At 47.4% G+C, this 25,905-nt stretch overlaps 1 protein-coding gene across 1 annotated transcript in view; it reads left to right on the forward strand.

Moving 5' to 3' along the window:
* PASD1 (PAS domain containing repressor 1) overlaps positions 1-23,494 on the forward strand; it is a 76,001-nt gene extending 52,507 nt beyond the window's left edge. The window contains exons 11-21 of the mRNA XM_045030721.1: positions 2,716-2,863; positions 5,695-5,776; positions 8,767-8,890; positions 10,700-10,809; positions 12,016-12,102; positions 12,972-13,130; positions 16,852-17,067; positions 17,899-18,098; positions 19,209-19,301; positions 21,013-21,223; positions 22,935-23,494. Of these exons, the coding sequence (XP_044886656.1) occupies positions 2,716-2,863; positions 5,695-5,776; positions 8,767-8,890; positions 10,700-10,809; positions 12,016-12,102; positions 12,972-13,130; positions 16,852-17,067; positions 17,899-18,098; positions 19,209-19,301; positions 21,013-21,223; positions 22,935-23,105 (1,601 nt within the window). The 3' untranslated portion in view covers positions 23,106-23,494. The remainder of the gene's footprint in view (positions 1-2,715; positions 2,864-5,694; positions 5,777-8,766; positions 8,891-10,699; positions 10,810-12,015; positions 12,103-12,971; positions 13,131-16,851; positions 17,068-17,898; positions 18,099-19,208; positions 19,302-21,012; positions 21,224-22,934) is intronic.
* Positions 23,495-25,905: the final 2,411 nt, after the last annotated feature.

The following is a 25,905-nucleotide window of genomic DNA, read 5'->3' on the forward strand; positions in this document are numbered from 1 at the left end:
CCTGGATATTTCAGGGAATTGCCATGTATGTCACACACTGGTATTATTGGTTACATTTTGTGACCGGTAATAGGGTGTGCTGAATGTTCTCATTAGTCAGATTAGGAAGAGCACTCAACCTGCTGCTGTCTACCCAGTGGTTTGCTGTTAAGTTCTTCAGGAGCCATCCATACCATGCCTGGCTTGCTCCTGCTACAATACACCATGCTGATGTTACTCCAGATCTCACTGAAGCTTGGACCTACTCTAAGGAGGGGTTGGGAGGTGGCATTAAGTAAATGTGTTGTTTTACTACATAGTGTGGGATTGGAAAGCTTCTCTGGTATTGTTTTATGACCCCATATTTTTTTAATTTCATCTGAACCTGAAGCCTATAGGCACCTGAACCCCTATAAACCAGCAACGTGTTCCAGCTAGGTGGTGGGCACATGCTCAGCTGCCCCGTTGGAGCCAGCCAGCCAGGACGGGAATGCACACTGTAGACCCTTCCATGAAAACGCAGGTTTTGAGTTCCTTCTTAGCGCTCAATTGCCCTTCGGCTCTCATCAAGACGGAGCATTATATGCAAGACTTGTAGCTTCCATGGGGCTTATCCATGCATGACAGCCATGAGCCTCCCATTGTAGTGTCCAAAGGGTGCATTTTTGACTTCTCTAGCATTAAAGGCTGTATACACAGGCGCCAGCTTCCTCCAACCCCCTGCTCCACCCTGACCCTTTCCCCCACCTGACCCCCTTCCCCCAAGCCTCCACCCCCATCCCGCCCCCGCTCTGCCCCAGGCCAAGCCCCCACCCCATCCCTTCCCCCGAGCCCCCGCCCACACTCCACCTCTTTCCCACCCAGTTCCGTCCCCTCAGCGGGGAAGCAGGTGGGCAGGAGACACTGGGGAGTGAGGAGGAAGCTGGCTACGCACCCACTCATTTTTTTCTGTGGGTGCTCCAGCCCCGGAGCACCCATGGAGTCGGCACCTATGGCTGTGTGTGTAATATAGTATTGGTGGGTGGGTGGGTGACACCTTCCAGTACTATAGACCCAAGACTGTAGATGCAATTATAGACTTTGGAATTGAGTCAGCTTCAAATGATGAGTTAAAAGTAGTTTCAGGTACTGCATGTGCATCTCCCGCCCCCCCTGCTTTATCTTGTGCTTTTACATCCAGTTTTGTTCTTCCCTCTTGCTGTGCAAAAGACCCAAACCAATGACAGGGGCCCGAGTGCTTGGCTGAGTACACAGAGGAAACAGTGAAAATGACGACACAAATTGTGTCAAACGCAGGACGGAAACAAACTGAAATAATAGAATTGTTTTGGTCCAATCTCTAGCAGCTGTAATAATCTTTGGTGTTATCTGGAACAGTAGTAGGTAGAAAAATCCCATTCAGGCAGAAGTGTGATTTTAAATTGACCATGTCCTTTTCTTAGCATGCGCTTGCAGTCAAGGGCTACGCCATAAGGGCGAGTGATGGGCGGGGCCAGAGAGGAGCGAATGGGGGGTCAGGGTCTTGGTGGGGAGAGGCAGTGCAGGAGCGGGGCCTCGGGAAGAGGCAGCATGGGGGCAGGGACTTGTGGGGAGAGGCAGTGCGGGGGCAGGAACTCACAGGGAAGGGGTGGCGTGAGGGCGGGGCCTTGTGGGGAACAGGTGGGGGGGAGAAAGGTTGGGGCCTCAGGGAGAAAGGTGGTGCGGGGGCAGGTGGTGCGGGGGCAGGGCCGCGGTTCAGCCTATTTAGATACCTAACGCTACTGGATCTGTGGGTGGAATCTGATACTCAGGCATCTAATGTACCTACTTAGTTACTTATATTCCCCATCCTGATATTCTCCAAGCACCGCACAAGCACTAAGAAAGTTGTCTGCTCAACTACCCCGGCCTGGACAGGAAGTGTTGTTATTCCCATTTGGCTCGTGGGCAATCTGAGGAACAGACGATTAAATGCCTTGACCAAGATACTCAGGAAATCTGCGGCAGAGCTAGGAAGTGACTCCAGCGCCCTTGGCTCCCAATTCAGTGCATTAACCCCAAGACCATCCATTCTGCTCTATGGACCTCATCTAAAGCCCTTCAAAGTCAATGGGAGTCAGTGGGCTTTGGATCAGCTCCTGAAAGAGTTCAGTTGTAGACACAGTGAATTGCTGGTGCAAAATTGTGCCTGTAGTTTGGGAAGCCCTTTTAAAAGCCTGGTCATTAATATTACACAACCCTTGTTAAATTGTATTTTAAAAGGGAGATGTAAGTGGTTAACTTTAGACACAACTGGCTCTCAAAGGAAGACTTGGTCCCGCTCATATACAGTCTAATCTGTGGACATTTCAATTAGCAGTTCAACAGACTTCCACTTGCAGATCAGGGTTCTAGTATCAGCTTCCTGACTTTAAGCCAGCGATGTCTGAAATGCATGCAGATAGACTGATAAAGTGCCCATGTACCCTTCGGTTGATGTCATTTATATGTACTGTTCGCTGGCAAAGACGCAGACTCTCTGCCTGTGCCAGCTATGACCATTTATAAAAATGAACCCCAAATATTGGAGCACTTTCTTTTTAAATTAATAACCACAAATCAGATTAAAACTCAGCACCTGGTTGAAAATGGAAGCAGTGTTGAAGAAGGATCGATAGCAATGTTAAGAGTGTTAGATAGGACCGAGCTATTCTTCTAATCTCAGTTACAATCAGACTATAGCGGTTATTAACCAAATCGTTTCTTTTTGTTTAACAGTGATGCAATTTGGAAAAGGAAAGTCCTGTTACTACAGATTCTTGACCAAAGGCCAGCAATGGATATGGTTGCAAACGCACTATTACATCACGTACCACCAGTGGAACTCCAAACCTGAGTTCATTGTTTGTACACACCTTGTAGTTAGGTAGGAATATGTGCTTAACACTTTCTGTTAATCAGTGTGCTCATCCATTCCATTTTTCCATTCTTTTATGTGTTAGCCAAATATTTGCGGTGTGATTTGACTCACTATGATGATACATAGTTATATAAAATTATTATGGGTGAGAACTTGGAAATTGTTTTTAATGTTTTCATTACTCACTTTTTGGCAACGAAGTCAAAAAGCCTGGAAGCAACATTTGGCTGAGTATATTATGTTCCACTTTTGTCCTTAGCCATGACACAGATACATCAAAAACTTAAAGCTGCTCATAACCAGAATGCTGTATGGATGTCAACACATTCATACACTTCTTTTTTTTATTATTAGAGCACAGCTCTAGATAGCTGGAGATATACCTATCTCATAGGGCTGGAAGGGACCCTCCCTGAAGGGTCATGAAGACCAAGTACTGATTTTGCCCCAGATCCTTAAGTGGTCCCCCCCCCTCAAGGATTGAACTTACAACCCTGGGTTTAACAGGTCAATGCTCAAACCACTGAGCTATTTTGAAGATAGCTATTTATGTTTCTCCTACATGAACTATAAAATTTAGCACATGACACCCCCTAGTGATGGTTCTATTGTACTCATAGCATTAAATAATCTGCTATGAATCTTGTACAGTCTTGTTCTCGTTTTGGAGGCTTGTGATACACAATTACTGGGTTGGAATCTGCGTCCATCTATGTCAGTGGTAACTTTCCATTGCCGGTTGGAACAAGACTGAGTGTGTACTTAGAATGGATTTAGTGGAGGGTTTTAAAAAGAAAGTGACGTACCAGTTTGGTCAGCTGATGTTAGTAAAATGTGAATTTATCCTTGTCTTCCCTGTTTGAGACTATCAAATATTTGGAGAAAAGCCCATTAGTCATTCTGTTTGAAACACAACCTTAAGAGCATCGTATCCTGATAAGTAGGCATATGTGGGTAGAATTAGATATGCTAGTATAAACCACACCCTGAGAGCTGTTTTAATTTGAATGCATTCATGATGGTACGTACACATCTCGAGGCTTGTTGATTCTGCCTTGTTTTGGGGAATTTTTAGACCTTTCCGTCACCTAAGGTTCCAACTTTATGGAGTGTGAGCATATATTTCTGTCTCTGCCTCAGATACATGCACATCCTAAATAAAGTCCTAGACGCCCATCAAATTATTCAAGTTGAACATACATTTTACTTAGTAAAATAGAAAAATGAACAGAACCTTGGATTTGAAAGACGAAATAAAGGAAATTTGCAGCTAAGGGGCCAGATTCTGAAGTGTGTAAATAAGCAACCCCCAATTGACTTCTTAATGGATCTGTGCCCATTAACCCCACCTTAGGATTGGGTGCTTACCCCAACCCTAGTTACAGAATCACAGATATCAGGGACCTCAGGAGGTCATCTAGTCCAACCTGCTGCTCAAAGCAGGACCAATCCCCAGACAGATTTTTGCCCCAGATCCCTAAATGGCCCTCTTAAGGGTTGAACTGACAACCCTGGGTTTAGTAGGCCAATATTCAAACCACTGAGCTATCCCTCCCCCTGAGTTCCAGCACTCTACTCTTGCCCACACTCTATATCCGTACTGCAGAGTCTGAAATATCTCCTGGTTTTTAAGAACTCTCATAGTTAAATCTCAGGTCAAATAAATCATGACTGTTTTATTATTTAAAAGACAGTTAGTAAGAGCTGCAAGAGAGCTTAGACTCTGAGGCACATTCTTCAGGGATCAAAATGGGCTTTAAAACTGGCTCATCACTTACCATCATTCCACATGCCCAGCTTCCACTGAAGTCGGTAGGTGGATTTGTATTCCCGTCTCTGGTGATATGTGGTGCTGGCTCATGCTTTGAAAATGTGCCATCCCATGACTGAGGTGCCCGCACACGTGTGATACTGTTCAGTTACAAAAGCAGGGGTCACGGCCATGCAGGCCTTCCTCAGGCGAAGCTCCCCAGGGCATAACTTGAGTCCCATTGAGCTACTGTACCACTGTTATTAAGGCACCCAAGAAATTGGCTACAGGCTGTGTGTACCTCCTACTGTCACTTACCTGCATCACGACTGTTTCTCTGACAGGCTGTGGAGAATGGGGAGTTCCTCTGTGAAGGTAATTGTAGTAAGGAAGAAGATGCTCTTTTCCCTGCTATTCACAAAGGAACATATTCACAGATCTTTGCTTTGAGTATCGTTTTGCTTTAAGACATTTAGGGCCAGAATTTATAAATCAGCGTCTCAGTTGGTGCCCCAGATTACACGTGCAGCTTCTTGCATCTGCTCTGCAGTTTTGCATCTGCAAATAGTACATGTGCACCTATAAATCAGCAATTAGACTGTAGAATACAGGACCTTTTGCCCACGAACAATTGTGTGTGTACAAAGTTGCAGGCAGGGTCGACGCTTCCACTAGGCGACACTAGGCAGTGGCCTAGGGCGGCAGGATTTTCAGGACGGCACTTTGCCACCCTCGGTGGAAATTTGGCGGTATGGGGGGGTCCTTCCACTCCGGATCTTCGGCAGAAATTCAGCAGTGGGTCCCGGAGCAAGTGAAGTGCCCCAAAGACGCCCGCTGCCGAAGTGCCCCAAAGACGCAAAGCAGAAGGACTGCCAAATGCTCAGAGGAGGAGCACTGCCACCTAGGGTGGCAAAAACCCTGGTGCCGCTTCTGGCTGCAGGTACAAAATAAGAGGTCCTCAGAGAACTGTATATCAGCTTAGTATCATTAAGGAAGCAGCCATTGTTTTTATTTCACAGCCTACTTTCCATTTCCAGTAAGCAATAAGAATTTTGTTCTAAATCTCTCTTTTTTTCCCCCAATGTAGTTATGCAGAGGTTCGAGCTGAAAGAAGGAGAGATCTTGGCCTTGAGGAGTCATCAATCGAACTGGCATCTTCTTCTTTGAAGGTAGTGCATGCTCAAGGGAACGAATAAAAGGAACTCATTAATGGTAGAAAAACACATGGACTACGCCTTCCCTGTTTCCCTTTCCTCGCTTCAGCCTCCAAACCACCCAGTCCTTTATCTTTCAAACCCACTAGGAGGATTTTAACACGGCATTGCACTAAAATAGCTCGTTTATAACAATGCAAACTGAATAATTGCATCATTATTATCCTGCTAGGTCAGATCCTCTCGCTCTCTCTGAGACCTTTACCCAAATTATAGCTTAAGCCACCTCAGTTCAGTAGAAGAAAAGAAGCTGTTTTACAGAGAGCAGAATGAAGTTTGTTAGCTAGTAAATGATGTACTAACACTCAGTACCACCGACATACGAGACACTGACGACAGATCAGTACCACAGTGTTTGCCTCTTTTATGCTGACTCACCAGGAGTAATCAGACAAGATAGGAAGTGAAGGGAAAAGAATGATTTATTGATTTTTTTTTTCAGGTCTCAGCCATGTTTGCAAGGTTGGGCAGGATACAGAGAGAGGGCAGAGCTGTGATCATAGCAATAATTTCCATTGTTTGGATCAATCGGGCATCGTCACTCAGGCTCAGTTACCAGGGTCATTTCAGTTTCGTTTAAGTATATCCACCGAATAGCTTCAAAACACGACATTGCAAAGTAATTGCAGGTGGCGCGTTGGGTAATCGTTTGGGGTTATCAATCCGCTGGCTTTATAGCTCTTCAGACATTACTTTAGAGAAGCCATTTCCAGGGAGGTGTAGGGGGGCTGGTTAGATAATAATAAATCTTTAATACACTGTGGTCTTTACACGGCAGACTGCTTGGGCACAGTGGAGCTGATTGCTGAGTATGTGATTTAGATTTGTTACAGTCCATGGTGTAGTTTGGATAGTTTACTGTCTTAAAGGGCTTCTGTTGCATTCAAACAACCACTCGTTCTAGCAAACAGCTCTCGCTGACCTGCCGGGCACTGCTACCCTGCATTTTCTTTCCCATCCCTGTTGATTGCCAAGACATTACTACCCAGACCTTGAACTGAATCTGGCTGGCCTCCATTGGCAAGAGGGATGAAAAAAGGACAATCTCTCCCATTGGAGGGGGAGGAGAATGAGGAGGAGGGGTGAGAGGTTAGCATGATTAGCTACCTGGGTGGGTGTGGAAGGCTGGCAGACAGTGTGGGGAAGGTGCCTGGCTTGGCCGTCCTGTTGCATGAGAGGAGGGCTGCTTTGCCCTCAGAGTACATAAACAGTCTGCTGGGTGGCCTCTTAGTGCCCTGTTGGGGTAAGACCTCGGGCTCCTGTCGTGATTGTGTAGCGGGCAGGGATTAGGCCAGTCCCATCTCCAAATATTTTGCCAGACCCCCTTACTCGCTCGAGTAGCTCCATTGGAGTCAGTGTGACTACCCACCTGGGTAAGGAGAGCAGGGATCTCAGCTTAAACAGACACTCGCCATCCGGCATTGGTTATACAAGCTAATCAAGCTGCGGCCGACATCCCCCAAAATTGGTCTGTGTCTCCTCCCAGCCCTCTCCCACCAGGTCTGCAACACATGAACTCTTTCCCTTTTCCAGCCAGCCAGCTGCTGCTGCCACAGTCACGCGCTCATTCCCCAGTCACTGCCCAGCGTGTCATAGCCAATGAGCTGGGACATCCCTGGAGAAACGGGGCAGAAGGAAGCTTCTATTTATACACCAATCTATTGGCAATCGGAGCAAGAGGCAGCACCCTGTAATGCAGGAGGGGAGTGTATCATAAAGAGGGTTGGGGGTGATGTGGTGTCCTTCCCATCCAGCCTCCTCCTTCCTGAGTCTCACAAGCATTGGCTTAGTGTATGTGACACCATAGAGTAGTATTATTAGTCACTGTCTATATTCTAGTGATGTCCAGAGGCCCCATTGTGCCAGGCACTATAGATACAGCTGGGAAGAGACAGTCCCTGCCTCTAAGTGCTTACAGTTTTAATAGACCAGAGAGAGTGTTGTCTCTGATTGACAACTGAGGTGGTGGGTGATACTGGGGTTACCCAGATGGTGTGCAAGGGAGGTGGGAGTTGAACCTGGATCTCCTAAGTTCCCAGCCAGTATCTTAGCCACAAAGCCACCCTGTGCCTGCCCTCTTATGTGCACTGTATTAGGCAGATCTCCAGCCGATGGGGGGATGAGGAATTTCCCTCTGTGATGCGATGGCTTTGCCACGCGGGAGGCTTAGCTGAGGGTGGGAGAACGTTGCCTTCCTTTGATGCATCTTGCAAGGGTCAGAAGGATGGGTCCGTGTGGTAGGAATCTGCATCATCCCAAAATCTGAGACAGATGGGGGGTCCTGGGAACCGTGAGTGCACATGCAGCCGTTTTACCAGGCGCAGGCAGTAGGCATGCCCACCGAGGAGCTCAGCTCTTACTAAGGAAGGCGGCTAGGTGAGCGCCTGAGGGTCACGTCTCCAAATGAGCACATTGTTATGCTCACTGGCTTCCAGGGCTAGCACTCAGAGCCACCAAGGGCATGTCTGCACTGCAGTCCAAGGCAGGATCGTAGCACAGTAGGCGGACCTGCATGACCACAGCTAAAAATAGCAATATAGATGCAGCAACACAGGCTTCAGCGCTGGCTGTGCCAGCATGCCAGGGACCCTGGGTGTGGACTCTCCTTGCTGGCCCATGCTGAAGATCGGGCCGCCACATCTGAGCTGTGATTTTCAGCTGTGCTGGCGCAGGTAAATCTAGCACCGGCCCGTCTACCCCAGCTGCAGTCCCACCTCAGGCTGCAGAGCAGACATCCCCTAAGGAGTCATCCAAAGGTCTCTTTTGGGCAAGCTGCTGGTTGTTTCCAATCACCCAAATTAATTCTGTAGCGGCAGCTGTGGCCCTTTAAGAACCAAACACCGTTTTTGTCTGAGAAAGAGCCATGATCAAGATTCAAGGGGGTTCAAGCCGCTGTTGCTTTTGTGCTGCTAAGGATGTTGCTGTCTGTGTTTCATTCACTGCAGAGTCACAATAGTTACCTAGACATCAGGCAATGTGGAAACAACCAAGAAACCAGCAGGGAAAGAGTGTCTGTATCCTCGCCTAGCTCCCGGCGATCTTCACACACCGCACTCTCCGACTCAGCATGTACGTACCCACGCCGCATCGACAGATTCCCCGCAAAGGCGAGGTGCCATCCTAACGTATTGGCAAAAGCACGGAGCCGCTTAAATAATCCCTGCACCTCAAATCTCGGTTGGAAGTTTTACACTATATCGAGAGACCTAAAAACCCTGTGTGAGGGGACAGTCTGCCAGTTGGCTAGTTTATATCTGTCACAGCTGTCTGAACCCAGAGTAGCCCCCTTTGACATTTTTGGGGTTCCCAGGATACCAGGAGGGGACCACGCCTGGCCTCTGAATGTACCGGCCTTTCCCAGCAGCTCTACCATAGCGAAGCTCCCAGGGGTAGTGAAGGTAGCCACCAAGGCTGTGTCTTCACTGACAAAGAAACGGTGTGTTTTTACCATACGACCCGGCTGTGAAAGCAGAATGCAGACAAGGCATCTGCAGTTTTACCGCACGGTAAACTAGGGGAGGCCCCAACCCTGGGCGGAAGTTTAGCATGGGCCTGTCCTCACTCCCTCACAGAGGTTCAGAGCCTCATCTCCGCTGGGATTTTACAGCGGGTTCGCTAACACGCTTTGGTTATCTTGCGTAAAAACCCCTTTTTTAAGCTGTGAAGCCAAAACCCAGTGCTTGTGAGAAGGGTTAATCAGGGGGAAGGCAGAGAGTTTTGGCCTTCTTGGTGGTCCTCCTTTCCCCTGTGAAGACGCCTAGATACTGCAGCGGCAGGTGCATTGGAAATATACGTCGTCCATGCAGCCAGGCAGGTGGCGTTTGGGCTGTGATTGGGAATGGGGCGAGAGCCAGCGAGTGCAGAGATAGGGGAAGGTTGTGGGAGGAGGAGGCTCTGATACCAAGCGTGGCTGAGTCAGAGCAGGTGTAGGTCACAAGGGTTAAAGCACCCCTGCTGCTTCTGCTGCCCCAGGGGTGACAATGGGGGAAAGTTTAGGGGGGGATGTGTAGCGTTCTAGCCGTCCTGCTGAGAATCACACTGGATCGTCAGTGAATCACACTGAAGCAACAAGATACTGGAATTTAATGTGACATTTCTGTGAATGCCCTTAAAAAATGCCTCCACTTTATCCATTTCAGTAGAAACTGCCTGTCTGTCTGCCCAGCTCATCATTACTGTCTTAGTTTGAGGGCTAAGTACCGCAGAGGCCACATGTGCAAATCTAAGCTGGTCAGACATTTAAGAGCTGGCCCCTCACTTCCTGAATGGAGGAGAGTCAGTGCCCAGGAGGATCTGGGAGACCGGCCTCCTGACATGCAGAGCGACGTGGCTGGGATCTCACCTTGTCACATTTGGGCTAAGGACGAGGCCTCCCAGGGATGTTACATGCATATAGTGCACTGCGGTATTGAAAGCAAGCCTGGGGGCCCTAGTCGTGCAGTGGAATAGTCAGAGTGTGTTTGAGGGCAGAAATGGTCTGGCTTCATGCTCATGTGGGGAAGCTTGTGGGGCTCATGTGGCCTGGCTCATGTGGAGAAACACAGTGAAGAGAATGTTGAAATGGGGCATTATCATCAAAACCGGCCCACCCTGCCTAGAAGGAGCAGGGGAGACGATGGGTAAGCAGGTCTGGGCAGCAGTTCAGCTTGGTGTGACTCATGGACTGGGCATGGTCCTTGACTGCAATCCTCTTGCTTCCTTTGCCGCGTTTAGGCAATTGTTAGAGCAGATATTTTTGTGAGGTCCAGCAGTGTCTTGGGGCGCTGGGTAGCAGCTGGGCCTGCCACGCCTCCACTCCTCCCGGTTCCGTTAGAATAGGAAAGCCCGTCTGATGGCCTCATACTGTTACTTCATCTAAAAGGAGCTTCTCTTTTGCAGCCACATCATCCGTGCGGCACACGGAGGCCAGCACTCCCACCAGGCAATCAGTGCCAATGGGTCAGCAGGAGAAGGCGTCTCTGAGGCTGGCCTCAAGCGGGAGCGCACAGGTAGATAACCCTGTGAGCGACGGCCTTTCCAGCGTGCGCTTAGCACTGCAGGGGGGAAACAGTGATTGCGGCGGTGGTGGGTTTCGTGTGCGGGTGTTGGGGTTGGGCGGGGCAGGTGTTGGTGGCCTGTGATACACAGGAGGGCCAACTAGCTGGTCTGGTGCTTCCTTCTGGCCTTATGAATCTAATGAGCTTCTTGGCAGGGGAGGGATAGCTCAGTGGTTTGAGCATTGGCCTACTAGACCTAGGGTTGAGAGTTCAATCCTTGAAAGGGCCATTTAGAGATCTGGGGCAAATTCAGTGCTTAGTCCTGCTAGTAAAGACAGGGGGCTGGACTCAATGACCTTTCAAGGTCCCTTCCAGCTCTATCTGATAGGTGTATCTCCACATATTACTTATTATTATTTTTCTCCCTGGTAAGGTGGGCTAGCTTACAGCCCTCACACAGTGCTTGAGATGACCCCCAGCAGAGCAGCAACACGGGGTTGTGGAGCACAGCAGAGCAGTCTGCACTACAGCTCCGCATAGGCAACAGCGTCCATGCTTGTGTCGCTCAGGTAGCTACAGTACCCCAGGCCAGTGTGGTGGGGGAAACGTGCCTGCTATCCCAGGCCAGAGACTGGCTGAGTACCCGGAGGAGGGGGCACTGCAGGCTTACACTATGGCCTCTATGTGCCTGGGGTTGACTTTTGCTTGCCCAGACTCAGGCAAAGCCCAGTTTTCTCAGGGTTTGTGAGAGTGAAGAGAGTTTCATCCAGAAAGGGAATTTTCAAAGAAAGATTTGCAATTAGCGGCGGTAAGTGGAAGAGGCCAGATTCATCCTTCCAGCTGTGCTGCCTCCAGTGGAGTTACCGAGGGCTCACTCTGTCCCCAAGGGAACGGTCGGCACCTGTTTCAATTGGTAAAACTGCCAGTCGGTCACTTATTCCAGCCCCACGTGGAGCCATCTCTCCGATGGTAAATGTGTGGCACACTCAGGAAGTAAAAGGTCTCGGAAATGCGAAGACTTCAGCAAGGTAAAATGGGCGTGTCCACAGACCACGTGAGAATGTCTTCCCTTGTATTTGGCCAGCGCCGATGCTTGGAGAGCAGGAGCCCCTCGGGGTAACACATTTGCTTCTGGTGTAGATCTGGCCCTCGGTAACTCTCTTGGCCCTCACGTCAGCTGCACTGTGGTCGAAACCAAACCGTTGTTCTCTTCCCCAGGCAATCGTAACTCCTCAGGCATCCGCTGAACATCTCACTCAGCACCATGTGGCCCAGCCAACAATTCCCTCGCAGCAAGCTGTGATGGTACGTGCTTTGGTTTTGTTAAGATCACGTTAGCCTTTGCATGGCCAGCAGATTGTAACATTATTGTAGCCTGAGGAGAGGTCTGAAATCATTGCCCAAGAGACTCAGCTAAGGTTTGAGTTAGCAGCGCTTTACCTCATTGCTGGATGCACCAGTTTTGAGAGCTGGAGACCTTTGTTGTGGTTCCAGCAACAGCGTTCTCCCAGGTTATTTTAACTGTGTCTGCGCCATCGAGCGGCCCATCAGAGACGCATACGTAGGCAGGCCCCGCCGGTGACGGTTCCTGAGCGCTCTGTGAGATGAATGATACTAGCTTTAGCTTAGCAAGCTACTTGCTGTAGAGGGAGGAACGGCTCTTGACCCTGCACACAGGCTGCTGATGTGGGTAGCTGCACAGAGGCGTCGGGGGCACCTTACAGCCCCTTACACGTGTATAAGGTGGCTCATGACTGAGCTCTTACTTGGGGCTCAGTTTTTCCATTGACTTTTCCGGTAGCTGCCTTGGGCCTCGCCCATTCAGAATCATTTTTAGAGGGAGGTGACTTGCACCGTAAGGCTCATAGCAAGCTCCTGCCATTTCGCCATTCTTTTCAGTACAAGCACCCAAAATCTGATTCTCCACTGGGTTACGCCACATCTATGCTCGGTGGTGGAACACCGGCGTGAGAGTCTAGTAACGCAGTGGGGCATCGACTTGCAAGTGACCAATATGTAATTTTTCAATATAGTCATCTTTTCCATGGGGGCAGCTTCCCATATTTTGAGACGCAGTCTGTCCTGCAGGAGAGCATTCGCTTTTCTGCAGTCAGCAGCAATATTAGTTCATCCAGCTTAGGTGCTAACTGTGAAGTGTTTTCTCTTCTCCGCAGCCAGTGTACCACTTCCCAGCCCAGTTAGGGATGATGCATCAACTGAAAGAACAGCTGGAGGAGAGGACTCGCATACTGCAAGCTGACATCAAGACACAGCAAGAAGAGCTCCATGTTATCAAAGAGCAGCTCCAACTAGTGCAAGATTCCAATCTGCAGGTATGTGAATCCGTTCCAGTGTCCCCCGCTCTCCATGTCTGATTCCCTGGGCCCAAAGTATCATTTGATTTAATCTTCACCGTCAGGAGGGTCCAGTGGGGCATTTTCTCTCCTGCCACAAGGAAAAAAATGAGAAATGAACACCATCGGCAATGCATTCCTAAGCTCTAGAACTGTTGAACTGTGATCGTTCCTGAAAGAAAGGACGGTTTAGTGTTTGTAGCAGCAGGGCTGGAGGTTCTTGCTTCCCTGTTGTTTAAATATCAAATTGGTAATTGTGCCAAATCAAAAAATTCCCAAAGTTTATGTCTAATAAAAAGTCACCTACTCAGAAGAGCTTGAAGTTTGAAGGATCGGGTAAGACTGCAGAAGCTCAGTAGCAGATTTGCAGCTAAAACTGACAGGGTTAATAGGATTGGGGTGGTCATGGATTCCACCTAACTATTTGGGCACAAGCGAACATTTGATTTTCTGTTATTCACAGTTCACTCTCTTATTGTATTTTATGATTCTGCTGCAGCTGCTTTATGTATGTTGACTGACACAGTGTATGAGTTGGAGACACTGTGGCCCAGCTAACACGGTACAATCCAGTCCTGAGCATTCTGAACACACTCTCTCACTGGGTGTGATCGTTATATACCCTAACGTGAAATATACGGGGCCAGTTTGCCAGAAATTGGCATATAGGATTGCAGAGGGGAAGGAGTAGAGAGAAAGAAGGAAGAGAGAAGATTAAAGCAACAACCCGCCCATCCCAACATGCCCAGGGGAACAAGTGAGACTGTTGGAACGTTGTTGTTTAATGCTCCCTTCAACTGCTGTATGTCACTTAAGTACCACAGAGAGAGAGTGCATTTATGGCTAACGATTAAGCACCATCTTGTGGCTATTCCAATAATTACTGTAGTTGGCACCAGTAGGTTCTAGCCATTATAAAGACCTCAGGCAGGTTTCCTCCAAAAGAAATCAGTTCATGTGCTGTTAAAGGTCAGCAAGTGACTAGCTTTATTCCAGTTAGAAGCTTTCACAGACGAAACTCCATCACTGAGCTCTTCAAGTCAGGGATGGGGAATTTACAACCTTACTCCCAGAGTTACTTTTTCTTAATTCAGAGGGGTAGCCGTGTTAGTCTGGATCTGTAAAAGCAGCAAAGAATCCTGTGGCACCTTATAGACTAACAGACTTTTTGAAGCATGAGCTTTCGTGGGTGAATACCCACTTCGTCGGATGTAAGTAGTGGAAATTTCCTGCCCCTGGAAATTTCCACTACTTGCATCTGACAAAGTGGTATTCACGCACGAAAGCTCATGCTCCAAAATGTTTGTTAGCCTATAAGGTGCCACAGGATTCTTTGCTGCTTTTTCTTAATTCATTATTTAATCGGAATGTCTGTCTCTTAAAGTGTCTGGAATAAAATTAACTTGCAGCGCCCCCTAGTGGCTCATTACAGTATGAAGAGCTACAGTAGACTGTGATGCTATTATGGAAGATAACGTGCTTTGCTGTTTGAGAAAATACAGTGTTTGTGTTCCATATTGGCCACTGCATAAAATATCCACAAGTTGCAATAAAAGTATCATTTGCACAGACTCATCCTGCAGTAACTTGAATAAAGCAATTCACAGCATTGCACCATCCCCTGTATCCTTAACTGCCATACAATTCCATAAAACAAGAGACTAGTTTTCAGCTTTGATACGAGCATTTCTGGGTGAAACGAAAGAATTCTGTATCATACTATTCACTGGCTCTGAATGGTCACAGACTATTTGCAATGTTTATTTGGGAAGCCAGGTAACAGGGTTTTATTGTGTTATGAGGTTCTCAAAGGTTGGTTTTCTGTTCTCTCTTAAATATCTCTTGTTGGGTTTGAACAAGATAGGTTTAGAAAGCAGGCCCAGATTCTTCCTAAGGAATTAGAGGACATATATTGTTCATAGTATTACACAGGATATGTCCTGCTAGTGAGAGCCAGTGCATCATAATTGATGACAGTTTTTGGAAAAAAACTTCCTCTAATTAAGTAGAGGTGGCTATTCGAGTCAAATATGACACTAAGGAAGGCAATGATGACTCTTCACCTGTTAGATTATGCCGTGAAAGAAATAATTAGATGTGACACTAAAATTAACGACAGCACAACATGGGAAAGCAAATGCTCTTCAGATATCCTGAGCTTGGTGACACTGGAATAACTGAGTATGCTTTAATTCTGGAAATGGAATCTTCTCCAGAAATGATTTACACAGGAATTTTTTTGGTATCTACACACTATCCTGTGATCCTTTTTTTTTCTTTTAAAGAGCTAACTGCAAATCACCCCTGGTGTAAAGTTGTTTTGTGACATTAAAGCACAAATGCAGCATAGATTATTTTGTGTTTAATCTGTGCATTGGATTTGTCACTCATTATAACAAACTGTGGTGCAGCTAGAACAATAGTGACTGCATCCATTTCCTCCTTTTATCCAAAAGTCGACAATGTACAAACATACTGAAAAAATAATCCAGTTTTACAAACTGAGAGCTGAAATTTACTAACCATAATCTGATCAGATTTACTGTGCATGGTTGGCATCACTTCAACGTGCATGCACTTTTAATTTAGATGTTCACTATTCTAAGTAGCAAAGAGGTTGAAAGAGAGAAAAGTACAGTTGATCATTCTAAATGGATATCATTCACCAATGAGTCAGTCAAATGTGGAGAAGGGTCTGGTGAGCTGGTAAAAATTCAGTCAAAGTACAGTGCCAAAAATATAGGTTTGGAGAATAGCTGAGAAAGGATTGACACAAATTAGATCTATTCCTTAACAAATATATTAGGGGAAAAAATAGAAACCAGCTCTGTATATTAATCACTTCACTGCTGCAGAATGTACCATTTCCACCAGCAAACATGGCCTTGTCCATTGTAATATTGGGTTTGTATACTGAAAATAGCCACATGCAGAAAAGCCCATGTAGGGCTTTTTACTCTAATTGGTACACGTGGGACTGTTGCATGAATAAAGAATACAGGCTCAGCAACTAAAGCAGGGTCGGTTCTAGACATTTCGCCGCCCCAAGCATGGTGTCATGCTGCGGGGGGAGTGGGGGGGGCGCTCTGCCGCTCGTCGGTCCCGCGGCTCCGGTGGACCTCCCGCAGGCGTGCCTGCGGAGGGTCCGCTGGTCCCGCGGCTCCAGCCGCCCTCCCGGCGACCGGCAGAGTGCCCCCTGCAGCATGCCGCCCCAAGCACACGCTTGGCGTGCTGGGGCCTGGAGCCACCCCTGAACTAGAGATGGTGGTTTAGATAAGTATCCATGTTCCTTTAGTCCTTCTTCTCTGTTAAGGCTGATCCCCCTGCGGTGAGTTTTGTGATATAGGCACCCATAGACCAACATCTGGACTGCAGGTTCCAGTTGTTTCGCAAAAGCCATCAGATTCCAGTGCCTTTCAGTTTTGACTTGATAAAGCTTCATTAGAGCTAGTGAACTAGAGGTGAAACTGTATCTCAATACCACGTTGCCAAGCCATGGCAAAGGACCTGGTTTTATTGGATATAGGGAATCCAGCACAATTTATGTTAATGTATCGATTTAATAGATCTTGGGAACGCTGTCTTTTGCACCAGCAATATTGTACATTGAATGAGAGCTTACTGTAGCACAGTCAGGAAGATGCATTAAAAAATTAAATGCATAAACTGCTGTACCAGCTCATGTATCTCTTTCTTACAGATGCTGATGCAACAACCTATGCCCTTAGTCTTTAACAACGTACAACAACAGAGCCCAAGAAGGCCATCCCAACCACAGCAGCCTGGGGCAACCGGGCAGGCCACAGCCAAGAAGCCTCAGCAGCAAGGCCTTATGGGATCCAAACACTACAGTACCCCACACTTACCGTCACCACATCAATTCCTCAGGGAACCTTGTGTCACGTCCTCACAGGTTGCTGACTTCTTGGTTTTCTTCAATAGCAATTGAATGTTCTTTATAAATGGCCCTTGTAATTATTGCATGTCAGCTTGTTTAGGGACAGAGCCGTCCCTAGGGCAACTCCACCTGACTTGGCTGGAGTTGCACCAAGGATGGCGCTGATGCCCAGGCCCTGTGGCTCCCTCCACTTTACCCCCCGCTAATGAGCACAATTCTCCTCGTGCCTCCTGAGTCTAGGTTTCATGCTGCAGTGAGTGGGACGTGCATCACTTAATCAGCTTTAGGATGTGACTTTGATTCACATGATGAATGTAGGTGCTGTCACTTTGCTGTAGTATCTAGAGATTTAATCGTGTTAGACCTAAGGGAACCTCTGATTCCAGTTCTGCTCTTAGTTAGACCAGAGTCTGTCTGGAGTAGCTCAGGTGTAATCAGTGGGACTTACACTGCTATAACTCAGGGAGAAGAAGCCATATTCGTAGAGGAAGCACAAGAATCCGTTAGTGAGGGCTCCAGATTGTTCAGTCACCTTCTCCCACTGTAGGCTTCTTCCTTCCATCACATCTGTGCTGCTCTCCCCCTTCTGTTATAGTCTGATTTTGAAAAGACAACTTCTTTTTATAGCAAAATCTCCCAGCACCTGCACAATGGCCACTGAGGGATACCTGTTGCAGACATGCTGTTTGCACTCAACAGATCCGCTGTTTGTCCCCTGTTGTATTCAGGGAGCAGGAAGTGCCATTGTCACACAGTCTGCCTTCTAACTGCACGTTAGAGGTAGATGGTCTCCGCCATGGAGTTGATTCAGCTAATAGGGGACAATTTTTTATATCTCAGGTACAGCAGCAGCAGCAGCAGCAGCACTTAATGAGAGGCAGCCAGGCACAGCAAACATGTCTGCCAGCGCAGACAAGCATTTCGATGCCCCTCTACAACAGCTCCATGATGTTTTCCCAAACTCATCCCATCACTGTCTCTGCTCAGATGCCGACGGAAATGAGCGAAAGGCAACAACCGTCTGACTACAGCCAAGATAGGAGTCTAAGGTAGGAATGCAGTCAGTGCTGGCTCCTGATGAGGTCTGAGTGGGAGGAACATATCATTGTGCACTGGACTGGGCAGCACTGAAGGCTTGGCTTTCATTCTACACGTCAGGAGCTATGCTTTACTAACGCTTTACTAACACTTTACTAATGCTTTACTAAAGCTTTACTAACGCTTTACTAACGCTTTACTAATGCCTCCATACATATGCCTCCCATATAGCTTAACGAGTTTTTAGGCGCGAGATGTACTATATGCCTTGCTTCGGTCAGAGGGAGCTGAACTTTTGGTTTCAGGGGAATAAAGAGGCAAAACTAGTGCTACCCATGGTTTTCTCTTAGTAGCCCAGGAACTCCAGAATATCCGTTCTCCTGCCAGGATGGATGCCCTGGAAATAGCCCCTTTCAGTGCAGCCCTGCTAGCCATCCACGTGCAGAATTCTCGTGACGTCTCAGCAGATATTGGTTTTATAACGGGCTCTCAGGATCAGGCCCTTTCAAAAGTGCTTGCAGGATCAGGCCCTTTAAAAAAAAGTTGCCTGGAGGCCTTTCTGTCTAAAAGAGGCTTTAGATCATTAAACATGTTAAGGTCAAATTCCCATGTAATCCAGGATGGAATTTGGCCCGAATATTGTTATCAATTGTTGCGTGCTATGCACTTTACAGACCCAGCCCCACCACCACCCAACCCAGCTCCCGAAACTAGCATGCAAACACTGTTAGTATGTGTTGTGAGGCACCTGGAACTCTTCTGTGGGCAGATGCCGGCTAAATGTGTGCTCGTGTCCAAAGCAAGTGAAAGAACCGGATCCTTAATTTCCACGAGGGTGGGACATCATAATGTGAACAAGATCAATTAAACATTTGTGATCTGAAAGGCTTAGACGTTTCAACTCAGATCTGTTGTCTCTTTAGAGCAGATGATAAAATAGTGATCTTACGTTATATGCACATAACCGTTCAGGTCCATAATCTTGGATGGAATGAGTTAGTGAAGATTTGAGAGCTTTCACACAGCTTTTACTAGGGTACTAGAGATTGACTGTGAAGAATCTGAATGTAGGAAAAAACAAATACCTTTTCTGACTGTGCCATGTTTTCATTCTGCCGTAGGATGTTGTTAGATCAGCCGGTCCAAGCCTTGATGCCGAGTGCTAATGGTAGTAATCAGTCATCACAAAACAGTGCTGGCAGACAGCAAGCAAAGTAAGTCTTCCCTGTTCCTCCTGTACACTATCTCAGCAGTGAGCTTTCTCTTCAGCGGCTTTGTCCACGTGTAAGATCTTATTGGGGTTCTTCTTGGGATCATTAAAATGATCAAAAATCTTGGTTACCAAAAAAGAAAAAAAAATCAGTGGTAAAGAGATAAGTAACTAGAGCTGGTTGAACAAAAAAAAAAGATGTCGGGTTGTTTTTTTTAATGAAAAACATCCCTTCAATGAAATAGAAAATTTTCCAAGTAAATTTCAGGTCTCGTCCAGATTTTTCAGGCTTTTATTGAAAACTAAAATCTGACATTTTGTGCGGGGATTGGCAACCATTTGCTGCGTTCAGTTTCAGAAAACCGACAATGTTCCGGTTCTGGTTTTTCGCCATCCTTCTCAAAATCCAAAGTTTTTGACAGAAATGAAAAAATGTTTTCTTGAGAAATGTTCACGGGAAATAAAATACGTTCCCTGTCCAGCCCTACGCTGACTGTACTAGAGAAAGAGACGTATTGTTACTGTACTGCTGCCCATTGGCATAGGTAAACTCTTTGCTGTGTTCTTATGCTCTAACCTGTTCATCTTAGCACAGCTGCACTCCTTTCAAGGTTGTGCTGCCGCAGTCACCTTATTTCTATTGTTGTTATTTCAGTAGCACCCAGAGATGCCACCCCTATTGCACTGGACACTGTACTAACATACAATGAAGTATTGGTTCCTGTCCCAGAGAGCTTTACATCTAAGTACGCCAATGGATGTGGTTGTTTCATTGATCAAAGAGCCGCATCTATTTAGCTTAACAAAGAAAAGGTTAAGGGGTGACTTGATTACAGTCTGTATGTATTTACATGGGGAAAAATATTTAATCACGGGCTCTTCAGGCTAGCGGAGACAGGTCTAACACAATCCAATGGCTGGAAGTTGAATCTAGACAAATTCAGACTGAAAATATGTGTAAATTTTTAATGGTGAGAGTAATTAACCATTGGAACAATTTACCAAGGGTCCTGGTGGATTCTCCATCACTGACAATGTTAATATGAAGATTGGATGTTTTCCTAATAGATCTGCTCTGGGGATTATGTTGGGGCAGTTCTCTGGCCTGTGCGATACAGGAGATCGGACTAGGTGATCACAATGGTCCCTTCTGGGCTTGGGCTCTGTGAATCGACGAATCTCTTATTTAAACTGACCAAGTCACAAGACTCACGGTTTCGGTGGGGGTGTAACCATACAGCAGAACCATCAGCTTCTCCAACTCAGACACTCTTGTTCTCACATGTGGAGCTGAAGTATGAATTCCATGTCATTATACTGATAAAGGACGTGGGAGACATGGGTGGCTGGTGACCCAGCCATTGGGGGAGGCCCCTGTCCCTCCCCTTGTGCTGAGGTCCCCCCAGTCCCCCAGCTCCTGTTGATGCGGTCGGAGTGCAGCCACCCTGAGTCCCTGCAGCCTGGGCCATGGCAGAGAACTGAAGGAGAGGGCATGGGGGCAGAGCATGAGCAGGGCCAGGTCAGGCTGTTTGGGGAGGCACGGGCTACCTGCCGCCCTTGATGGGAGATTTTTGCGGCTAGTCTGGTACATTTTCCGGGTTGTTTTTCCAGACTGCATTTTGCTTTGTTTTAATCAGCGCAGTTCTCCGGCGTTTAGTCTCATGCTGACTCATTGTTTACCTTCTATTAGTGTTTTATTTTCCTTCTATTTACAGATTTGTTCCAGAACAGCAGCTGCTGCCTCCCCCATTACAGATGCAGCCAATTACATGTAGCACAGTCAGGGCTCCTGCCCCTTCTCCTGTATTTACCCCTTCGGTCATGATTCCGCAGGCCAACTTCACTTCCCACCAGACGCAGCCTCCAGTTCATCTCCACCAATGGCCACCCCAACAGCAGGTTCAGCAGCAGCATCTCTACCTGCAGGTAGTAGACTTGGGCGGGGTTTGTAAATGTCAATCAGACAGATTAGCAGGAATGGCTCTCACGTGACTTGAATCTGTCTGTCTTACCTTACATGACCCCCATCGCCATTGTACCTAGACACACCTACAGCCTGCCTTATATCACCGGAATTTTCAAAAATGGTCAGCACAGTTGAGACCATGTTTTCAGAAGGCATCAAAATAAGTGGCCAGATTTTCAAATGCAGCTCAGCACCCAGTACATGGAGCTTTTTGGAAAATCTGGCCGGGAATGTTAAGCATTGAGAGTTGCTGGGTTCAAAGCACTTTTGAAAATCTAGCCTCATGTGCCTGTAGTATCTGAGCAGACTGTAGGGTGACCAGATGTCCCAATTTTATAGGGACAGTCCTGATTTTTGGGTCTTTTTCTTATATAGGCTCCTATTACCCCTACCCCTGTCCTGATTTTTCACGTTTGCTGTCAGGTCACCCTAGCAGACTGGTGTTGTTTTTTTTAAATCAGCCACACACTGCTCTTTATTCAAAGACTTAATTGGGCCACTGAGCAAAGACAGATTTGATTTTCAAGAGCAAGGATCGTGCCCGGTTGATAAAACAGGTTGTGGAAGGAATCACTGAGGCTAATTAATCATTGAAAATAGTTTTCATTCTCTCAAAAACTGAGTGGGTTTACAAAAGCCGTAAATTTAATGTGTCATATGTATGGAGGTATGTAGCAAAGTAATGGGAAGAGATCAGATACAGGTGGAGCTAGTTATGCTGCAGAGCTGGTTGAAAAAGACAGGATTACATAATAATCCCATCAAGATGTGGACTAAGACAAATTCAGCACAGGCACAGAGCCAGTGTTTTACAAGGGATAACTCCTTAATTCATCCTCCTAGCACTTGTGGAAGGGTTGGTGCTTTCATCCCCATTTTGTGAAAAACAGCAAAACTGAGCACGTGAGAAGTCAAGTGACATGTCCAACGTCACAGTAAGTCAACAGCTGCCTCACACTCCCACCTTTGGGCTGCGTTGCTGCTCACATTTACTTTCCACGACCCATTTGTGTGTCACACTGCACGACTCGGTATTTCCTTGCAAAGATGAGAATTTCTGTCCACTGTGAGATCAGACGTCAATACCACCAGGAACATGCCACGGACTGGCTATGCCGCAGAGGCTTACTGCGGCCAGGCACCATGGCCCCTCGGAACCCAGCTGAGCTGCCGTGTGCAGGGGGGATGGGAGCAGGCTCCTGGAGCTGTCGCTATGCGGATTTCCCAGCCATCGCTCCTCGCAGGAGGAGGAGGGTGCCGGTCCTGCGGAGGCTTCTAGACTTCTGTAGTAGCCGTTGACAATTGCACTCACCCAGACTGGAGCCTTCTCGTAGGCTTCTCTGTGGGTTTGGCAATCGTAGCACTAGCCCCACGGGTTGGGTACTTGATTGTCTGTGGTTTAAGGAGTGCAAATAACTTTGACATCCAAACTGAGTGCCCGGAAACTCGCGCTTATGTTGAAAATTTAGGCCCTCGGGGTAATTGAAACTTGAGGCCCTGCATTTTGCTCCCAGACGCTGCACTGTATGGTCCTTTGATAGCCTTGTCCAGAATCAGCCCAACCCTTTCCAGAGCACCGATTGAACAGCCAGAAGAAGCTAGATCAGGGCACAAGGCGAATCTGTGTTTGCTGGGAAACCCGACTGATTGTATCGCATTTCCTTTCTACAGATGCAAGCCCCCGAGTCAGTCCAGGGGAGTCAAAATCAGCGTATTTTCCAGCCATCTCATATACCGCAGCAGAATACCATGGGCTACTTCCTCCATCCACAGCAACAAAGCCACCATCCACAGGGTCAGTCCTGCAACTTACAGGACCTGTCTGAAATGCAGCTGCCCTGAAAGCCAGGGCATGAGGAGAAGGTGACGAGTCGCAATGGCTGTGCTGAGCAGGAGTCGGGGGAAGGACGGCGAAATTCGAGGAGAGACGGCCCTCCTCATGTGCCAGAGGGGTGAGGGTTAGCCCAGAGGGAAACATGGCAGCATGGAGGAAGGTCCCAGCAGGAGAGCAGGATCTCCATATGGTACCTTGTTGATTACCATTTTTATGTATTCAGTCCTTGATGCTGCACAGCGACAGTATCAAAGCAAAGTCTGGATTCATGAAGCCCCAGAACCATTCGACTAAACACAGTTTAACTGTGAACAGCTAGAACACCCGTTCACGTACATCCTGTCAAGAGGGGCTACTAAGTGCTAAAAGTATTTGGAGGCTAAAATCAGGATAGTAGGAACTGGTTGTGGTGCTCTTGCCTGCCAAAGCTAATCTGCAAAGGCAGTTAGAGACTTGTTGATCAAAAATGGTTGACTTAGGTAGGAAAATGATCTCTGAAGTCATATGTGGCTGGTATTGGTCACTAAGCCATATGTCCTTACACAGCTCAGCAGGACAATTCCTTTGGACTGCAATATGGATTTCTAGCTGCAGGCATGTTATTAATCAGGTCAGTGCAAAGATCGCTTTGCAACTGAGAAAATATTTTCAATTCAGGACATGGATGCTCCTTTTAAATGTTGCTGAAATTCACTGTGAATTTAAGACCAGTGTTTGGAACACAGAAAACTGTCAGAATCAGCAGGATCCCATTTAATTATCGTGTACATAATTCACTATGTTGTAGTAAGTTCATTGTGGATTTTGTTTTCCTTTTTTCCTATACCTCAATCCCAGAATTGGTTTTTTTCGGATGATTGGATAATGCTGCTAATTTCTGTAACACCACTCTTGCCTAAATTTCGTACTGTTGTTATACCAACTCACAGCACCATTAATAAGATACGTGTGCAGATAAATTTATATGTTTTTATTCCCTGTAGCCAAGTATTTTTCAGGGTGTACTGGCAAGGAGTCCTTACGTTTTTCCACTGGACCGTGCAGTGCAGGTTTCTTTACACCTGAAAATCAGATGAAGGCAAACTTTGTGGTTTTGCTAGTTCATGTTTCAATTTGGCAAAGCTGAAATTTATACTAACAATGACCCAAGTGATATTCCAAGCCTCTAGGGTTAGCAATAAATTGTATTTTTGTAAATTGTCACTTTTTAACTATATGTTTATATTTATGAACTGACAAAATGTCTATTCCTCAGTGGGTGTATAGTAAAGTGGCCCTACTGTTTGTGTCTTTCCAAAGGAAAATGAATATTTAATTTTTAGATGTTTTTATTTTTTTTTTAGTAACTGAGTGTTAGATTTGGGTCATGCTCGATCCCAAACGCCGAAGACAATTTATGCCAATAAGAGCAGCTTTCTGAGACAATGCTTGGATACTTCCTTAAAGCAAAAATAAAAAAGCAATGGCAAAGTCCTAACATTGTGGCTGGCACTCGGAATAGAGTTTAGGGAGAGGTTATTGTCTAACCTCGAGCTAACCTCATCAATCTGCTCTTTCTAGGCCCTTTTGGGATCCCTCCATCACCATGAGCTCGGGTGCCAGCCTCTAGTCGTTGAGCAGAAACAGATGAGGCTGAAAGCACGGTGAGGTCCAGCTGGATCATAGTGCACAGTGGAGCTGTGCTCAACACTGCTTGGAAAAGGTGACTGTAGGTCACTATTGGGCTGCCAAAGCTGGGCTCATGCGGGAATGCTTTATTTTAAGCCAGCTCCCACAGGCTGTTCAGGCACCATGGGCTCACCGGGCATAGGGCCCCACACTCCCACACACCCCTAGGTCATATAGCAGCCCCGTGCCCCAGCAGGCTTTCCTGAGGCAGCCTCAGTGAGGCAGATCTGCTGTTTTTCAGCCACTTTGCCCTGGTGGCGGCTGCGGTCCAGCCAAGATTCTGGGTTATGATGTTTCTTTGGCCACTTTAAAAACCATTTCCAAAGAACGTAAAGGGGCATGTTTGTTTCCAGTCCTGCCTAGGCCTGTTTGGGCCCCACCCGCACTCAGCTAGTGGGTGCCTGCTTGCAAAACTGGACTCTGAGCAGAGACGGGGTTGAGCACGTTTGAAGCAGGGTGCCTGGCTTTGCCTAGGAAGGGCGTCGAGCAACTGGCAGGTTCAGGCTCACCCTGGCTGCAGTCTGAGTGCCCTGCTGCTGGAGGCCAGCCTCGTAGTACGGTTATGGGCATCTTGTGTGGAGCACTGAGAACTATATTAAACATTTTAGCATTAAAACTCAAGTCACCATTAGGGTGACTAAGAGGAGAGCAGCACAGACTGTTAGGAGCTAGGGCAGCGCTCCGTTCCACCAGGCCACACCCCAGCGCTGCACAGCTGGCTTCAGTCACCGGGGCAGAAGAGACAGCTGCTTTCATAGCCTAGTTGGAGCACTGTGTACAAAACGCTACCAGGGCCGCCCCGGGGGGGCGGGGGGAGCAAGTGGGGCAATTTGCCCCAGGCCCCCACAAGAGTTTTCAGGCCCCCCCCGCCCCATGAGGGTCTTCGGCAGCAGACCCTTCAGTGACGCCAAACACACCCGGATCGAGTGAAGGACCTACTGCTAAAGACCCGGAACTTCTTCCGCTCCAGGGCTGCGGTGGCAATTCAGCTGTGAAAGCTCCTTTTGTGCCAGGTCTTCAGCGGCAATTCGGCAGCGGGGGGGGCCTTCACTGGCTCTGGGTCTTTGGCAGCAATTTGGTGGTGGGTCCTTCACTCGCTCCGAGACCCGCCGCCAAAGTGCCCTGAAGACCCGAAGCGGA

The sequence above is a fragment of the Mauremys mutica genome, chromosome 9 (assembly GCF_020497125.1).
Source record: "Mauremys mutica isolate MM-2020 ecotype Southern chromosome 9, ASM2049712v1, whole genome shotgun sequence".
NCBI classification, from domain to species: Eukaryota; Metazoa; Chordata; order Testudines; family Geoemydidae; genus Mauremys; species Mauremys mutica.